Here is a 15,631-nt window from a genome sequence, read left to right as displayed (position 1 = left end):
ACTGGGCTTCCTTCTACCCTTTATGACCCATTTTTCTGAGTCTATAAGCCCTGAGTGGCAGCTGCCATTTTCATGTACTTTTCATTTTCTTTTGGCAACAAAACCTCAATTTTGTTGGCCTTAAAATTCTCACTTCTTGACAGATGCCTGTCAGAACTACATACCTTCCCCCCAAATTCCCTACATTTTTAACAGCTTCAAGCTTGTCAGGACAGATCTGCTTAGTCCAGCTACCTGCTAAACTTCATTTTGATAACCCGACTCATTAGAAAGCACTACTGAAGCCTCATGTTTATTTATTATTTGAACATGACTCATGAAGCCATCATTCAAATATCTGATTGTACTCACTAATGTATTTCATAACAAACATAAACCATACATAAGCTTTTTTATATTCTGATAATGTCTCCATGTGCCCAGTCCCCTATATTTAATGAAAAGCTATCTTTTTCCCCCCTTGGCAAATTTCAAACATGTGAGCTATCTAATGTCCCCTATATTTAATGAAAAGCTATCTTTTTCCCCCCTTGGCAAATTTCAAACATGTAAGCTATCTAATGCACAGGCACAGACTTTCTGTGTGACCTTGGACAATCTTGCTCTATCTCCTGATTTTATAAATCTATACAACGGGGAACATTGCCAAGTAGATCGCTGTTCAAAAATATTACAATAATTAGAAATTGGGCAGTGGTTTGGATTTTTCAGCCTAAGTCTTACTATTCTAGAGATGCCAATCATGCATCATGTTCACTGACTCTGTGAAGCCCTTAAGTAATCACTCAGCATGTGTCACAGGCTGCCTTACTGACCTGACGGAGTAGGAGGTACCCTTCCCCAGTCCCTGCCTGTCTCCTCTGCTCTTGACTTCCCCAGATCTCTGCAGACTGGTATGTGTAAGTTCACAGACTCGGGGCAGGCAAGCCCTCAGCCAGCTTTGGGTACTATCACAACTGGTTCACTTGCTTTGAGTCTATCTCCCTCTTGGGCTATCCTGAGACGTGTATCTCCTGAGCAAACCTTAGAATTCCTGCATTGGCACCTGAATTCTTCTTACTAAAGCTGACCTTCTTCATATCCAAAGCCAATCACTGAACACCCTTGTTTCTGGATTTGTGCTTTATAGGCCAATCAGGGCATCCTTCTTGCATTTCTCCCCATCCTCTGCACTGTTTTTGCTCTAACAGGGGGTGTCTGCACATAAGTCTCCAGTCCTGAGATCCCTTCTCTCTCTCATGTCCTCTGGAGGCCCCAGCTGATACAAATGGGCATCCACCTTGCCCAAGGTTCCATGTTCCTGCTTAGGTAATTATGCAGTTCCCTTCTGGGACTGAGGCTTCTGTCCTCCTGACTAGCTATCCCATTTTAGGTCTAAAGCTCAACTCCTCAAAATTGCTGCACAGCTAGGCTCTCTTCTTTTGAATAAATCTCCATTCCTGTGTCTCACCTAATTCTTGAATGGATCCTTGTAATTCCTTGTTATCTGCTGATCCCTACATGAACCTGAGACTTCTATTCCCTTGAGCTCTCGGACTGTGGGCATCCACACCTGCTTCATACAACCTGTTACCTTGCAAATGGATGGTGCTGAACAAAAAAGTTCTCTGGCCAAATAGGTTTAGAAAAAAACTCTGTTAAAATGGTTGCTCAGGTTTACTTTTTGTAGGATTCCCCTAAGCTTTTAATATACTAATGTGAATCCATGAAGGTGAAAATAAAAGTTCTTCTAAATATACCTGTTGAAGGAGCATTTTCCCCCAAATTTTCTTAAAGGCCTGGTGTTCTATGAAACACATTTTGAAAAATGCTTTTTTAGATTAGACTATGGTCTTTTTGAGTTTACAGATTCTGATTCAATGGTTCACAAGAAATATTGGGGAGGTGGAAATGATTGAAGTGGAAAAATCTGTTAGTGTTTAGTCAACTTCATTCAAAGAATTAAGAAGCAGTGTATTTTGTTATAATGGAGCCAGGAGAAAGAAGATTAACATTCTTTTATTTATTTAATCCTCATGAGAATATTTATCAAAACTTAACTATGTGTCAGACATTACTGTAGAGCTGGGGTTTTCATGATGTATAAGATCAACACTCTCCCTGCCCCCCCCCCCAAGGATCTTAGAGAAGTCAGCCAGAGTAAGATATCCTGCATGCCACTTAATATTTTGTTGCATCTGTGCATCAGAAGTCTCATTTTTAAGTTTTACTTTAAGCTCCTAAAATGTGTATACATCCTCTTTTGTAGTAAACTGGATTCAGGTTTGTCATTCTTCTATAATTAAAGAAAACTGGTGGAATCCATGAGCAAGCATGCATAGGCACACAACATGCAGCAGATACATGTACACCAAAACACAGCCAAACCATAATCATAATCCTGCCAAGATCATCTTTATCTAAGTAGAGGTAAAAGTAAAACGCACCATTGACATATACATAAGTTTTTGGAGCATTGTCCAGAACACCTGTATTTCAAAATGACCAGGGGGCACTTGTGAAAATGCAGATTCCTGGGGTCTGCTCCAAACATTCTGATTCAGTAGGGCTCAGGAATATGCATGTTAAAGTTGTGCCACTTAACATACTTAGGAAAACCAACATTGAGGACCTTTGGGTTACTGGCTGTGCATTGAGAGCTGAAGCTTGTTGCCAAATGGCCCTGGGACTTACCTCCCATTGAGTGGAGCGAAGGTTGTCAGGATAGAAGGCAGGCACTCAGTCTCCCAGTGGGACCAGATAAAGAAGACACCTGATAGATAGCAAAGTTCAAAAAGCACCAATCCCTTTTTCTCCATTGTGCCGCAAAGAAAACACAACCAACAGCTGCGCACACCTGGGCTTCTCACTGTTTCCTCCCTAGTGTAACATGTTTTATTTTGTTCCCATGTGAACTCGCTTGTGAGGAGATCCCTGAATTCTCTCCACAGAGATGCGAGATCCCTCCCAGACTTTGCTTTCATTATTATTTTTTATTTAGATTCAGGTATTGATAGAAATCCAAATAACAGAATGCAGAGGCTTGTGGGATTCTTCTCGTCACGTAACACAAAAATTCAAGAGCGTACCAGTTTCAGATCAAAACTCTAGAAGCCTCTATCACCACATTTCCTGTTTGTTACTGAACAAAGTACACACGAAAGATTTCAAGACACAGAAGAGAGAGAAAACTGAGGCTCTGTTAAAGACCAGTTTTACTGGCACACTGTTTCTAAAGCAACAGAGCAACATTACTTAGGGAAAAAAAGGGTTGTGGGAGGATTTTTAACCCATATATTTGCCTTATGGCTACATAAGGATTTCTCTGACAAAAGAAGCATGCCAGGTAAGTGGTATTTTAATTCTTTTGTTCTATTCCTATGCCTGAAAATTCCCTGAATAATTTCCATGATCCCAGCCAAAAAACACTTAATATTTGGGAAGTAAATCAGTTTACACATTATTTTTATAGTGTGAGATAACCTTTAATATAATTAGAACATGCTTTGAAATATTTTAATGACTATAGCTTGGTTATTTTCTCTTAAAAAATGGGAGGTTTTATAATATAGGGCTCGTCGTAGCTTACACTGGTGTTCATTAGTGTTCACTGATAATTATGTTCTTTAAAGTATCTGTTATTTTTAAAGCAACTTGTTGATCATGCTTTTCCTCTTTATAAAGCTGGTTAGTACTAACCACATTCTAATTCCTTTAAGTTTAGGAATTTTGTTATTTTCCCAGACATTAATCCTATTGTCAATGTCCGAGCTGGCCATCTGCAGAGGCCAGTGAAAATTCAATGGCTTGCAGCATGGATTGGAAGGGTTGAATCCCCATCGATTAGCCGAGTTTCTGTTCCATGTTGGTAGTTCATCTCTCTTTTATTATTTTACATACTTGTTATTTCTTTAATAAACACCTTTTTGTTGTAAAAGAAAACACACATATAAAGTGGGAGAACTATGAAGTATCATGTAAAAGAAAAAAAACTTTCATAGCTCCCATCACCTTAAAAATCACATTATGTTGCATTTCCTTCCTACTTTTATTTCTATACATTCTATATGATTTGCTTTTCCTACCTGAAATAATAATGAACATAAAATTATATTTCCAGATTGTTTGCTAACATTAGAACATAACAGGGGTGCCTGCGTGGCTCAGTTGGTTAAGCATCCGACTTTGGCTCAGGTCATGATCTCACAGTTTATGGGTTAAAGCCCCACATCAGGGTCTGTGCTGACAGCTAGCTCAGAGCCTGGAGCCTGTTTTGGATTCTGTGTCTCCCTCTCTCTCTGGCCCTCCCCTGCTCATGCTGTCTCTCTCTCAGAAATATATAAAACATTAAAAAATTTTTTTGAAAGAACAGAACAATTTCCCTTTTTATGATAACTCTGCCTAATCATTTTAGAAGACTGTAGAATATGACATTCACTGGGTTAATAAATAGTTTCCTTCGTTGTGTTTTTATTGTTTGACATCTGTGTTGTTTCCAGTTGTATTATATTTAAAATGACAGAAAGTTGAACATCTCTATAGCTTTTTCTATATTGAAGGTTATTTTCTTGGAAAAAAACTCTAGGGTTGGTATTACTGAGCAAGAGGTTATGAACACTTTAAAGTCTCACTGTTACCAAAATACTTTTCCAAGAGTAATACCAATTCACTCTCATCCTAGCATATGTCTCCTGAACAGTTTGGTATCATCTAAAAAAAATCTTAACTAATAAAAGTGTAATATGCTAGCCTGTTGGTAATGCTTACTTTCATTATAATGAAGCTAATCATTTTTACATGGGTTTTTAAACTATACTCATACAATTTGTACATTGATTACATCTTTTGCTTAATTATTGTGCTTTATAGTACTTTTAATATCAATTTGTTTATAATTTTTTAATGTTTATTTACTTTTGAGGGGGAGAGAGAGAGAGACAGAGGCATGAGCAGGGGAGGGGCAGAGAGAAGGAGACACAGAATCTGAAGCAGGCTCCAGGCTCTGAGCTGTGAGCACAGAGCCCATTGCGGGACTCAAAGTCATGGACCTCGAAATTGTGACCTGAGCTACAGTCAGGCGCTTAACCGACTAAGCCACCCAGGCACCCCTTTTAATATCAATTTGTATGAGCCACTCTTAGGGTAAAAGTATTATATATAATATGTGAATTTGCTTCCCAATATTTTGTTTGACAAATTTTAAAAACAATTAATTAATCACACAGGTGATTAATCATATGATACCTCCATATGATACATACCATTTTCACACTTGTCTTTATTTTTTCTAGGTTCATAGATAAACAAAGAACAAACCCAAGTGTTGCAGTTTTGCTAGTGCTCTGGAAAACATAGACATGGCAATACTATTAACAGTGGCTATGAGCTTATGGTGTTGGGGAACTCAGGAAGTGTGGGAAGGCCAAATGCATCGAATATAGCATTCAACTCTTTCCAGGATTACTTAATTCTAATTTTTTGATAGGCATGATAGAATTTCTTCCACACCATTTTGTAGTTCAGATTTTTCCCTTTAGAGGTAATACAGTAGCTCCTCCACTGGCGGTTGAGAGCTTCTACAATTCCACAGAAGAGAGAAAAGTATCAAATGTGTGCTGTTAAAGACTCATACCTTAAAAGGAGAGGGGAAAACAATGTGAAAGAAGAGAGTCAGATGATAATATGTTTTATATTTAGACAGGTGAGGTTAAAATACAAAATAAGTGTGAAAAAGTGAAATTATTCCTGGTTAACTAAAATAAGGTATGAAAAGAAAAAAATGCAAATCTTTCCTTTTCTTCTATCTAGATGCCTTGTATTCACTGCATCAATCAATGGACTGGCCTCATAATTTCTACTGTGTTTCTGCATGCTTGTAAAATCAAAATTAGCTAAATCAAATGGCAAAAACAATTCCTGTGGGCAGCCCTTAGTTTAAAGAGTGAGCCACAATTTAGTTACACATTGTTGTTTTTCAAAAAAAGGGATTTTCATTTTCCTTACTCAGTTTTCTTTTCCCTTGAGCCTCAATCTCCTTTTTGAGAACAGTGAGCCTCTCCTTTAGAGACTAGGCAGGAATAATTTATGAATCATCTTTTAAACTTAGATGTTCTTTAAGTTAAAGCTGGGTCAAAGACAATGTGTTCCATCCTTTAATTTAGTTAATGTTTGCAGTGATTTTAAGGAAAGTCAGCTTGGGAAAGATGGTCACTTACAAATCATAACTCTAAGAAATAAATGTGCACAAATTGCTAGTTAATAACAAACATCATTACCCTCAACACAAGGGTTTGTAAAATTAAAAAACAAGATCATCATCATCATTATTATCGTCAGTATCATTACTGGTCACATTTCCAGGCATTTTAAATTCCATTTAATTTTCTCAGTATTCCTGAACTAGAAAGAAGAGAGAAAAAATTAACAGGCCTTCTTAAAACATTAAAGGAACATAGTAGTTAAAATTTTGTTGGATGAAAATTTCCACACATCAGGGCATCGTCAGAGGATCTCACCAAGGTGCTTCTCCAACAGAAAACAATAAGTACAGAAATAAAATGAAGGAGTAAATATAGACAAAGACTCATCAACAGTGAGGAATTTGTCAACACTTCCATCTTAATAGGATTTCTCAAGTTGACCAATCCCAATTAAAGTTTAATTACAAAAGTGACAAGTAGCCCAGTATGGGAGCAATTATACGGTCTTAAAATCTCCCCCTACCCCACTCCACGTTTATGTTCTCTTTAACAAATTCAGTAAGTGTTGCTTAAGAGCAACCATGATGTAGTAGAAAGAGGGACCTTGATGTCACACAGATGGGGATCTGAACTCCAACTTTACAACTGGCTTAGTGAGGTTCAGTGATATGTAAGCAGTCACACAGCTCGTAAGTGACCACACGCATTCTTCCTCTACACTTCGAAGCAGACATTCCAATGCCCCACATTGCTGTTGTCTGTCTCCCCATCATAATAGTCCTTCCTCAGCACATACCATCCACTTTTCAAATAATCCTCTGTTATAACAGACACTTATTTAAGGCTGATAGATTTCAAAGTTTGCACTAAAAACAATATTTTATTTCCTCAAAAGCCTGAGAGATTTGACAATCCCTTCCAGTGCTTTTATCTATGCCTTTTACTGATGAGGTGATTGTGATGCAAGGGGCGGGGGGTGGAGGGGGGGTTGTGGATACTGAAAACGTGCTGCAAAGAGTCATCAAGAATGCGTCTAGTTCCACACCATACCATCATCACAGTAAGAAAAATTCTGTGTAAGTAGAATCCATGGGTATTGTTATATCAGAACCTTTTCTTTGAACTTTCTGGGGTGTCCGAAGTAGATATACACATTTGTGGGATGCAAAAAGGAAATGGTCACTGCTCTGACAGAGTTTGCAAGCCAAGAAAGAGATGCCATCACGAAAAGCCATATCCTATACACTAGAAATGTATGCACTTGTCTCAGTTACAGATTCCCTGAAGGAGAAACAATTAAGCCATTATATGTATTGCTTTTCTGTTGTTAGTTGTTTAAATAAAGGCTTCTGTAGGAGTCAAACCTGTCAGCAGAAAGACAATACATTTGCTTTAGCTAGGCTTCCCCCTCCAGAGCACATGCAAGGGTGAATGCTAAATACAGTGCCTGCCAAGTACTGTTTGCTTTAAGGGAGTCAGAGGTCTTATAATTAAAGCTACTACTATTAACCCCTGGTGGTTGAAAGCTATATAGAAACTTAAATCATGGTTTTCCTAGCTGTCATTGCCTCACTAATAACTTCTGAGGCCTTTGGCTTTTTAACAGTGTAAATAGCTAAATTCTAATTGTGTGGGAGTTCTTTTTAAATTGATAAAAGCTTTTTAAATGAAAGTAACTACAATTATAGAATAATGATACTAAAGATTGCATTGTTGGGCAAGAATTTTCGAGCACTTTGTGAATCCAATATTATAAGAAGCATTATCTGTACTGAATAGATATCCACTTGCATTTGGAGATATTCATACTGCATATGGATAGAGGAGAGATGAAAGTGTGTGTGTGCATGTATTCACATCTATATAGATCTGCCATTCAAGTTGAACATCTCCATTTAGCTACTCAATACCTTCTTATCTGTGTATGCTTTTTTGTTTTTCAAAATGGGGGTATTTATTGTTGTCAATCAAAAAACTATGAAAGCTGGGATGCCTGGCTGGCTCAGTCACTAGAGCATGTGACTCTTGATCTCAGGGATGTAAGTTTGAGTCCCACACTGGGTGTAGAGATTACTGAAAAATAAAATGCTTTAAAGAAAAAAACTATCAAAGAATGTCATGAAATACAAAGCTTATAAATGAAAATCTTTCTGTTTAAAACTCAGATCACATTACACCAAGAAAAAATACTGGAAAACAGAAGAAGTTTAGATAGAGATTGCAGACTCCCAAAATCAATAGGAAAACCAGAAACTACGCTAAGTATGCCCCACCCTGAAGAATTTGGCCTGTGTTTTGGCCTTACGGTTGCTGACACATTTCTTGAAAATTAGCAGGACTTTCCTTAAACCCTTTATGTAAAATGTAGGCTCATGACATTGATTTGGTTGTTTCTTTGTAGCTTTATCTTCTTGTCCCAATTAATGGACTGATAGAACTTTTTCAGTGTTCTTTTTAATTTCAAAGAATAGAGGGAAACTTCTAATTGAAATATAATTTTGTGCAAAGGATAGGATATTTTATAGCTAGAATCAGTGTAATTATAAAAATAAGATTAGGGGTTTTGCCTGGAAGTATCCCATTTTACACTGTGCTCTACTTTTTTTTTTCTTTTTTACCCAAACCACAGCCATTTATTGAATCTATACTAAATACTAGATGCTATGAGAACTGGAAAGAAAAACACACTAAGTAGGAGGTAAATTGTTAGTTCTCTCAAGGATATATTCTAGAGATCTATTACTCTTTTTTATTTATTTGCTTTCTCACCTATCCACTAGAAAGAGAGGTAATTGAAGTATATAGCACAGTATAAAGGGTAGCAAAGGAAAACAAGGAGCCAGGGATATGATTAGGTCACAAAAATAAGTATATCATATAATTCAAGATATCTGCTTAAGATAGATTGTGTATCAAATGATACATACAGAGAGATGGTCAATAGTAATTTTCATATGAACTAGAAGAGTAGACATGTGTCAGTTCTTGAGGAAATTCCCAGCTTCTTCTACCTGAGATACCAAATGATATATTAAACAATATCTTCTAGTTCATAGAATCCTTATAATTAAATAGCAAGTTTTATATAGTTGGTTCTTTTTCTTAAAATAAGATTTATTTTGCCTTGATAACATAGGCAGGAAATGTACAAAATGGAAGAGAACAAACAGACTGGCAAAGTGTTTAAATATTTATTTTCTGACTATAACCTGAAGTTCAGTATTCTGTTGCCATTTTAGGGCAGTTTGTCAGCTGAGAGGGAAATAGCTTTGATACTCTCTTAAAACATTTTGGGAACATAACTGGGACATGTCCCAGAATAGAAAGCCATCAAAGCACATTCTGCTTTCACTCAGAGGTAGATCCATGGAGAACCTGTAGGCAGGGTCAAAATTTCCTTCCAAAATAAGTTTTGCATCCTTTCAGCATGTGCATGATTGAACGATCAGAGTTCCAAAGTGTATGTCACAGGATTTGATGCAATAATTCTAGACTGGACTACTTCTTCTTTTTAATTACAAATTTTATAAAGTAAATGTTCTTTAAAGTTTTTATTTAAATTCTAGTTAGTTAACATACACTATAATATTAGTTTCAGGTATAGAATTTAGTGAGTCATAACTTATGTACAACACCCAGTGCTCATCATAAGTGCCCTCCTGTATACCGATCACCCATTTAGTCCCCCTACCCATCTCCCCTCCAAAAACTCCCAGTTTGTTCTCTGTAGTTAAGAGTCTTGAATGGCTTGCCCCCCTCTTCCCTCTTACCCCCCCTCCACGTTCATCTGTTTATTTCTTAAATTTCACATTAAGTGAAATCATATGGTATTTGTCTTTCTCTGATTTTTTTCACTTAGCATAATACTCTCTAGCTACATCCACATTGCTGCAAATGGCAAGATTTCATTCTTTTTTGATGGCTGAGTAATATCCCATTTTATACACACACACACACACACCCCAAATCTTCTTTATCCATTCATCAGTTGATGGACATTTGCACTCTTTCCATAATTTGGCTATTGATGCTGCTATAAACATTGGGTTGCATGTGTCCGTTCAAATTAGTATTTTTGTATCCTTTGGGCAAATACCTATAAATACCTAGAGTACAACTGCTGGGTCATAGGGTAGTTCTATTTTTTAACTTTTTGAGAAACCTTCATACTGTTTTACAGAATGGCTGCATCAGTTTGTATTCCCACCAAGAGTGTAAGAGGGTTCCCCTGTCTCTGTATCCTCACCAACATCTGTTGGTTTCCTGTGTTGCTCATTTTAGCCACTCTGACAGGTGTGAGGTGGTATCTCATCATGGTTTTGATTTGCATTTCCCTGATGATGGGTGATGTTGAGCATCTTTTCATGTGTATTTCATCTGTATTTCTTCTTTGGAAAAATTAGATTGTGTTATTTCTTTTTTTTTAAGTTGGTTTATTTATTTTGAGAGAGAGAAAGCATGCGTATGAGCAGGGTAGGAGCACAGAGAGAGAGAGAGAGAGAGAGAGAATTCCAAGTAGGCTCCATGCTGTCAGCACAGAGCCCGATGCAGGGCTCAATCTTACAAACTGTGAGATCGTGACCTGAGCTGAAATCAAGAGTCAGCTGCTTAACTGACTGAGACACCCAGAAACCCCTGGACTATTTCTAACGCAAGATTACAAGTCACCCAATTTAGCTAAAGGTTAACTATTATTATATCTATCAAATATTTCATTTAAAACAATGCAACTTTCTGCTCAACTCCAAAATAAATTATGTTGGGGCACCTGGGTGGCTCAGTCAGTTAAGTGTCCACTTTGGCTGAGGTCATAATCTCATGGTTCGTGGGTTTGAGTCCCTCTTTGAGGTCAGAGCCTAAAGCTGAGAACTCAGAGCCTGGAGCCTGCTTTGGATTCTAGGTCTCCCTCTCTCTCTGCCCAACCCTGACTTGTGCTCTGTCTCTCTCTATCAAAAATGACTAAACATTTAAAAAAATAAATTATCTGTGATATGTGTTCTTAGGTAAGCTATACTATATTACGCAGTCTTGTGGTATATACCTACTAAGCTGAAAAAAATAATAACTATTTGCCTAAAACAATAATTTTAATTTAAATAGTTTCACTTTGTCCATTCTTTCTCTAACAATAACCAGACAGAACAACTATTTCATGAGGCCACTCTCAATTTATGAAGGTAGAACCATGTTATCAGCATAGAAGAAAACCTTTATTTTTCTCTTCTCATAGTAGGACAATGTGAATTTAATAAGTAAACGTAAAATCATTGATTGGTCTTCAAGGCAAAAGTGGAGAATGAAGGCATATCTCAATTTATGCTTCTGAAAGTTATTGGGTGTTCCATGAGGAGATTATTTCTCCTCACTCTGACTCTTATGTCATTAACATCCCAGTTTTATGCAGCATATATTTCCTAGGGTTGCACCTGGCTCATACAGCTTACCTCAACTAGTGGTAGTTTCTAAATTCTTTTCCCAGAGATTTCACTGACACTACCCAAACTTCCCAGACTGGTTTTTAAACAAGAAAATAAAATTTAATGTTTATAATAGGGGACATCCCAGAAATTTAACTGGATAACTAGCTGTTAGCACCAAACTCCTTGTATCAAGTTTCTTAGAAAAAAATATAATAATCTGTAGGTTTTTTGGTAAATGTAGATTCAGGGAAGAGAGAATTAGGATGTTGTTCAGAGCCCTTTCCCCAAGATTACAGTGGCCTAATGTGTTACTCTTCTTCTCACAAGGATCTATTTCCTAGCTGCTGGGAGGTAGGTCTTTTCTCAATAGCACTAGAGATAAATGTACTAGAATCTTCAACTTGTCTTTCCTAGATTGTGAGTATGTCTAGACCTAATACTTGATCAGAACCTTTCTGTTGGCCCTAGTCATTACATTGTCTATCTTCACTCCACTTGTCTTTTATTTAGTCAGTTGACATACGTTTAGTGAGAACCTACTTTGTGCTGAATAGGTTACAGAAATAATAACAGGAGTCTCACTAGCAGTAGATGAAAATAAGAATAACAATAGTTTCCAGTTATGAATTGACTAAGCCATGGGAATAAAAGGTATGGTGTAGACAATACAGTCAATGGTATTGTAATAGTGTTGTGTGGGGACAGATGGTAGCTACACTTGCAGTGACCATATAATGAATAGAGATGTGAATGTGAAACTAATGTAACCTTATGTGTCAACTACACTCAAGTTTTTTTTAAAAGAATAGCATTACCTAACATTTATGGAGCGTCTTACTGGTGAGGAACACTCTTCTACAAATCTCATTACATATCTTAACTCATTTAATCCCCACAAAATTACGTACAATGAGGAAATTGAGGTATGAAGACCAAGATGAATATGGCCTTCTTTCTGTCCTTTGGGAAGTTCATAGTCAAGTAGGAAGAGATTTTTACACATAAATAAATGATTATCTCAATATTTGTTGAAATGTAGGGGAGTGTAAAAGATGTCACTTGGTAGGGGACAGGCAGCATAGAGAAAATGCTTCAAAGAAAAGGTAGTCTTGAAGGATGACTATGAATTTGTCAAATAGCAGAAGAAAGACATTTCAGGCAAAGGAGCAAATATACAGACACATAAAGATATGAAATTGTAAGTCTGGTATCTATTGAGAATCATAAGTGCTTCAGAATGATTGGAGCAGGGTATATTATTGGGCAAGTACAGTATATAAGTCCTAAAAGATACAAAACCTAAAGTAACATTTTGTGGAAGGTGTTCATGGTAAGGGAAGAAAAGTGTGATGTTCTCTATGCTTAGGGCAGAGATAGGAGCAGGCACCTTCTCATGAAGCGCCCATGTCACAGGCTCCAGAGAAAAGACAAAGGGACAACTTCCTCCACAAACCACAAAGGAGGGGACTACAGGAGACAGTGTGTGGGAAGATAGTAGCTCTCAGGATGGGGGTTGATGTACTGTGGATGAACCAAAAGAGCCATAAACATAAAAGTCAGGGCCAATTGAACTAATAGGATTGGAGGCCAGATCAGACTGAGAAGAGACTTCTTAATATTGTGTGTTTATTTCTTTTTGAAAGAAAGAGAGACAGAGTGCAGCAGGGGGCGGGGGGTGGGGGGTCAGAGAGAGAAGGAGGCAGAGAATCTGAAGCTATCTCCAGGCTCCATACTATCAGTACAGAGCCCAACATAGGACTCAAACTCATGAATTGTGAAATCATGACCTGAGCCCAAGTTGGCTGCTTAATTGACTGAGCCATGCAGGCACCCCTTAAAAATTTTGTTTTAATATTTATTTATTTTTGAGAGAGAGACATAGAGCACAAGCAGGGGAGGCACAGAGAGAGGGAGATACAGAATCTGAAGCAGCCTCCAGGCTCTGAGCTGTCAGTGAAGTGTCCGACGGGGCTCAAACTCACAAACCACAAGATCATGACCTGAGCCCAAGAAAGATGCTTAACTGACTGAGCCACCCAGGCACCCCTTAATATTGTGTTTTAAAAAAGAGGCCATCAATGGGGTACCTGGGTGGCTTAGTCAGTTGAGCATCTGACTTTTGGTTTTGACTCAGGTCATGATCTCATGGTTTGTGAGTTTGAGCCCTACATCAGGCTCCATGCTGATATCACAGAGCCTGCTTGACATTCTCTCTTTCTTTCTCTCGCCCTCTCTATCTGCCCCTCCCCCACTCATTCTCCCTGTCTCTTTCTCAGAAATAATCTTTAAAAAAAGAATTTTTCCCTTAAATAAAAAAATTAAGATTAGGTATTTAATGTTAGCTACAGATACTCATCACAACATTGCTTATATAACTAAAAATCACAAGCAACTTACATGTCTAATGATAAGGGATTGTTTAAACAAATTATAGAAAATTCATTCAGAGGAATATAGGGCCGCTAAAAGAATGAGAGCATTTTTTTATCTATAGGAAAGGAAACACACTATAAATTATTGGAGTGAAAGGAGATAACAGTATATTCAGTATAATTGAATCTTATGCCTCTGTGCATAATCATTTCTATACAGAGAAAATAATTGGAAGTATATGAACCAAGGTGTTCACAGTGATTGTCTCTTGATAATAGGGTTATGGTTGATGCTTAGCCTTCTTTTTTTGCTTCTCTGAGTTCACTAATGGTCTTTAATATTGAACATGGATGATATATATGTCTTGCCTCTGTGTACTCTGTGTCCAAATAAAGTTCATTTGTTTGTCACCAAATACAATGACTGTAGAGGGTGAGTGATTAGAATGTACTTGACAGACTGAATAACCTGAAATGATAACTGTGAGCTATCTTGATAAAAAATGTCATGTGTGCCCTCAAATTACCTTAAAATGTGGAAAAACCTAGAACTGCACTTGGACTTCTTTACTAGAAGAAAAGAAGTCTTTAGTAACAGAATTCATGTAGTTAACCATTAATTTGATAACAGAAAGCAGAAATTAATACCTCTATGTTGTGATAGCAAAGAAGGACCCATCTGGGAAGTAAGATAGCTTGCTGGCCCTATTCTTCACAATTCTAGTTACATTAACCACCTGAAAAGGACTATTATCAGTGGGAAGTGGGGAACAATCTCTCTTTGAAAGTATGCCTTTAAAATTCCCTTTGATCCAGCAATTGTATTCCCAGGAGCCTCTTTCTTTTTTTTTTTTGGTCATTAAAATTTTTTTTTATTTTTTTCTATTTTTATTTATTTTTATTTTTTTTTTTTACAAATAGTTTATTGTCAAATTAGTTTCCACATAACACTCAGTGTTCATCCCCACAAGTGTCCTCCTCCATGCCCATCCCCCCCCCCCCCCCCTCTCCCACCCCCCCAGCCCTCAATTTGTTCTCAGCATTCAAGAGTCTCATAGTTTGTCTCCCAGGAGCCTCTTTCTACAGATGAGCCCACAAATGCACAAAATGCCTGTCCAATGAAGTTTGTTGTATTATTGTTTCTAAGAGAAAGACATTTTAAAAAATCAAAATATCCATCTTAGAGAAATGGGCAGATACATTACATTATAACAACACTGTGTTATTCCATGCAGCCATTACAGATAACCTAGTAACGTAGTAAAAATCCCCCAGACATACTGGTTTTTCTAAAGGCTAATTACTATAATATTAGTGACCCATTTATGCTCTAGTGGAGAACCTTACATGTTATTCTATATTTTGCTATTGCTAGAATTTTTAAAGTTTACACTTACTATGCACTTTTTTTCATAAACAGTTAAACAAATTAAATAAACAATTCTAGGAATATAGGCAGTATCATTCAATATCTAGAATTACTAGTATAATTTAAGTAGTTAATGATTACTGTGTTGTAGAATTCTCATGAATATTTATGGGATTATATTCATGATGAATAAATAAGGCCCTTCCAAACCTTAGTGTTTTTTTAAAGGAAGGAAGGAAGGAAGGAAGGAAGGAAGGAAGGAAGGAAGGAAGGAAGGAAGGAAGGAAGGAA

At 37.1% G+C, this 15,631-nt stretch overlaps 1 protein-coding gene across 1 annotated transcript in view; it reads left to right on the top strand.

The window, feature by feature from the left end:
- The first annotated feature begins 3,103 nt into the window (after window positions 1-3,103).
- LOC120240273 (T-cell receptor-associated transmembrane adapter 1) overlaps window positions 3,104-15,631 on the top strand; it is a 37,340-nt gene continuing 24,812 nt past the window's right edge. The window contains exon 1 of the mRNA XM_039244990.1: window positions 3,104-3,325. Within this exon, the coding sequence (XP_039100921.1) occupies window positions 3,319-3,325 (7 nt within the window). The 5' untranslated portion in view covers window positions 3,104-3,318. The remainder of the gene's footprint in view (window positions 3,326-15,631) is intronic.

This window comes from Hyaena hyaena, unplaced genomic scaffold, assembly GCF_003009895.1.
Source record: "Hyaena hyaena isolate Hyena2069 unplaced genomic scaffold, ASM300989v1 scaffold_251, whole genome shotgun sequence".
Classification (NCBI taxonomy): Eukaryota; Metazoa; Chordata; class Mammalia; order Carnivora; family Hyaenidae; genus Hyaena; species Hyaena hyaena.
The sequence above is the reverse complement of the archived record's forward strand: the minus strand, read 5'-3'. Positions and strand labels throughout refer to the sequence as shown.